Source organism: Rhagoletis zephyria, unplaced genomic scaffold, assembly GCF_001687245.7.
Source record: "Rhagoletis zephyria isolate East Lansing unplaced genomic scaffold, Rhagoletis_zephyria_1.1 Rzeph_scaffold_01092, whole genome shotgun sequence".
NCBI lineage: Eukaryota > Metazoa > Arthropoda > Insecta > Diptera > Tephritidae > Rhagoletis > Rhagoletis zephyria.
This window is the reverse complement of record NW_016158176.1, coordinates 17,628-21,902: the sequence shown is the minus strand read 5'-3', so window position 1 is coordinate 21,902 and position 4,275 is coordinate 17,628. Positions and strand designations below refer to the sequence as shown.

Genomic DNA, 4,275 nt, shown 5'->3' with positions numbered 1-4,275 from the left:
AGTCCATTTATAAAAGCGTTGTATATTAAAAAGTTTTTTTTTATATTATTTATTTAATTTCAAATGATTTCACAGTTTTACAGCTCTGGTATGTACATACAAACGAGCACCAATTAATTTTATTTAAAGAAATGGCGTGTCGTCTATTTCCGCTGTAGCAAACGTAGTACATAGGGCGACATCTAGATGTCATCTACCTCGCCCTATTCACTACAGATGTCGCCCTATGCACTATGCTTTTTTATAGGAACTTTTCAAAGCAAAGGTTTTATGTGTCGGACACACAACATTGAAAGTTTCTGGATCCACAACATTGAAAATTTCTAGACACACAACATTGCAAGTTGATAAAAGCGTTGTAATAAAAGAGCTGTTGCTGCTCTGATTATATGTTACTTACATTCATAATTTTGCTTTGAATAAAAATGTACTGAAAAGTACTGATTTTTTTAGCATGAAAAAGTCTAACATACTGATTTCGTACATAAAAAATCTGGCAACCCTACATATGGCAACCTTCTGCGCGGGCTCTTGTTAGACTTAAATGAATTTCGCCCTACTCTAATGCACGCATATATTTTTTATTCCAAACAGGTTTAAAAACACAGTTGTCAATGGACAGTAAATGGATCACTAGTGGGAGTTTTGGATCTCGAGATGCTGTACTTGTCTTTCGCTCCACTCCTTTGAAGCAGAAATCTATAACTAAACCACTATTAACAAAAGGCGAACCTTCAAATATTCCCTCGGAAATGGAAAGTCTTAGAGAACATTTTGATAAGGAACACGATCCTCCCTTTAATATACTATCGCAGTCTACACCACTGTTGAAAACAAAATTACCAGACCAATTAGTAACCAAAACACCAAATTTTGACAAAGTTCTTGTATCCATAAAGGAAAATATGGGGGAGAAATTATCATTCCAGAGCCATTCAAAATTTATTCAAAAAGAATATTGCAAACCAAAGAGGCATTTAGACAGTTCTTTATTACGTCACAATTCAATCTCTACTAGTGATGAAGTTAAAATAAGTAACAACCAAATGAGCTTAATTGCTGACAAATCTAACACCGAACGCATCGATGTTAATGTCGGTTGCGAAGAAGAAAGTAATTTAAGTGAGGAAGATGATAAGAAAGATGTTGTATATACACCTAATATGCCAGCTTTTAAAATGAGAATAAAGTTTAAATTTATTCAAACCGAAACAAAACTTTTGAGAAAAATCTTTAATCGCCATGGTTTGTCAGAAGCAAGGGACGATGAAAATTTCAGTATTCTTTGGACGGGAATACATATAAAGCCTGACATATTGAGAAACCTTGCGCCTTATCAACGTGTTAATCACTTTCCAAGGTATAAAAGCTTATTTTGCCATTGTCGTTATTAATTAATTTAACATTTTATAGGTCTTATGAATTAACCCGTAAAGACCGTTTGTACAAAAATATTGAAAGGATGCAACATTTTCGAGGTACAAAGCATTTTGACATAGTGCCTCAGTCGTTTATACTTCCAGTTGAATACAAGGAGTTAGTCTCAGCTCATAATAAAAACCGCGGGCCTTGGATAGTAAAGCCAGCTGCCTCTAGTCGTGGACGGGGTATTTTCATTGTTAACACAGTAAGTGGTATATATTTTTTCGTAAATCTAATAGCCTTATTCATAAAAAATTAAGTGGCTTTACAAAAGGTTTACAAATTGAAACATGTATGAAAACATCAATTTATAAAGCTATTTAAACCTACTTTATTTTTTATGAATAAGGCCATAAGTATATACTTACATATATACTTAAAGTGACTCAAACAAGTGTTCACATGTTGTTTTTTTTTAATATTCACAATGTATTTCAAGTAAAATTTTTTTTTTCTACAAAAATATTGTCGACGCTTTAACAAACACCAAGCCTTATAGATAACTAGCAGACCCGGCGGTCTTCGTCCCGCCCAAAATTAGATGTTTAGTCCACGTTTACGATTTCCACTGGCACATCCGTCGGCTAAGATAATCTTGTGGTGGTCGTTTGCCGCCTTAAATAACCTAACAAAAGTTTTATGTTCATGAAGAAGTTCCCTGGCGGCAACAATGATCCGGATCTATAGTAAATCTGCCCTAGAATCTTTACTTATAATTGGTGGAAATTTCAAAATGGGTGCGTATCATTGTTCAACAGAAATCCTATATATGTATGTACATAGCTTTTGTAGTTGAAGTTTATCTTTGGTTTGTTCTACTTTCGCAGCTCTTCTGAATCGTATATGTTATTGCGAAAATGCAGTTTTTTTTATTACAACGCTTTTATCAACTTGCGATGTTGTATGTCCAGACCACCATATACTATAAATATAATAAAGGTATTTATGGCAAACCTAGTCCAGATATCAACCTCGTCGTAGGTATCATATCAAAGACATACAATTAGAAAAACTCTAGAGATAGATTAATTGCTGCTATATGTATGTATGTACATATGTAGGCATATACTAAATGTGAGAAAACAACATTTTGCTTGCATAGTCTTCTGTTCTCTTTTCACTGCAAGTTGAATTATTTTAGTATCTATTGTAAAATTTTATACAGACAAGACTAAAAAGTATAAAATAAATTAAAAAAAAAAACTTTTTAATGTACCAGGCTTTTATGAATGGACTAAAATTTGCAAATAATATTCCTTAGTCCCATATAACTTGTTTTGATTACTTTTGATTTTGAAATTTTAGCAAAAGTCATTATCAACAATCTATGAGATTGAAAATGAAAAGCGTGGGGCGCATGTAATAGGCCTGATTTGAAATTGAAGAGTAATATATATATATATATATATGTAATTTGTACTTTCGCTGTAGAAATTTTAGGTCAATGTTTTGTATGTAGTTTGAATATTGTCAATTAAATCTAATGCTTTGTATTGCATGCGCACCACGTTTTTCGTTTTCAATCTCATAAATTGTTTATAATGACTTTTGCTAAAATTTCAAAATCAAAAACAAATTCTATGGGACTGAGATATATTATTTTTTCCAACGCTTTTATCAACTTGCAATGTTGTATGTCCAGACCGCTTTGAATGTTGTATGTGGTNATCTCATAAATTGTTTATAATGACTTTTGCTAAAATTTCAAAATCAAAAACAAATTCTATGGGACTGAGATATATTATTTTTTCCAACGCTTTTATCAACTTGCAATGTTGTATGTCCAGACCGCTTTGAATGTTGTATGTGGTCTGGACCATTTATACCAGCGGCATTTTTTTGTAAGCGAGCGACAAAAGAACGCTCAACTCGGGTAAAATTTCCTTTTAGCTACTTAAGCAACCCTGTTGGTAGCTGGCAAAAAAATGTGATTAGTTTTACCAATTTAAATGAGTAGTTATGCGAGGTATTTGCTTAATACATATACTCTTTTAAAATATAAGTCCCGTATAAAAGGAAGCAAACATTTCCCTCTCCACTTTCCCATAAAAATTCACTATAGAGCAGTTTTTTCACTTACCAACACTAGCCTTCAGGTCGCGTATTTTTTAACCGACCTGGCTGAGCTTGGATAAATAGCCGAGTTTGTGTTGTTGCTTTGCGTGTATTTCGTCATTTAAGCGAGTGTACTTTTGTAGCTCGGTTGCAAAAGAATGCACCTACTATTAATGTAGCAAAGCTATTTATGGCAAATTCTAGACGTCAACCTAGTCTAGATATCAACCTCGTTGTCAGTGTTGCCAGAACTTTTTTGACGAACCGGCCAAATTGGCAAATAAAACCGGCTAAAAACGGCTAAAATGTTTAATTAAATTTCACATGTTTTATTTAAATAAATCACGAGTAAGAGGACTATTTCTTGGAGAGAAGTTATAAATTCGAAACGGAAAAAAATTTTGCCAGCAAGAATTTGCAATTAGGAAAAACATGATTTTGGCACATGGTTGGATTTTTTGTCGACAATAATTTGAATAAACAAGATCGTTAAATTTGAAAATTTACAAACTGGAGCGATTTTTAAATTAAAAATGTAAGTTAATACTTGTTTCCTTAATTAATCTAGTTGTTTTTGTTCTTTTTTTGGCCTTATAACAATTATATTAAACAATTTATATTGAGCTCGAGGCCGTTTTTTATATGAAAATTTATTGTGGAAAAGAAACAATAATTTGAAAAAATGGTAGAAGTGATAGCTATTTCGGAAATCACCACATTTCCTCATCAGACTTCTTTCAGTAGGATTCGAACCGACGATCCCACTGACTCAGCCAGTTGCCTATGCACCGTGCTAAG

General features: G+C 32.8%; 1 protein-coding gene across 1 annotated transcript in view; it reads left to right on the top strand.

Annotated features, from left to right (window-relative positions):
* The window catches only part of TTLL5 (Tubulin tyrosine ligase-like 5), a 55,767-nt gene that overhangs the window by 37,547 nt on the left and 13,945 nt on the right, over positions 1-4,275 (top strand). The window contains exons 2-3 of the mRNA XM_017615877.1: positions 595-1,360; positions 1,414-1,627. Coding sequence (XP_017471366.1) covers positions 595-1,360; positions 1,414-1,627 — 980 coding nt within the window. The remainder of the gene's footprint in view (positions 1-594; positions 1,361-1,413; positions 1,628-4,275) is intronic.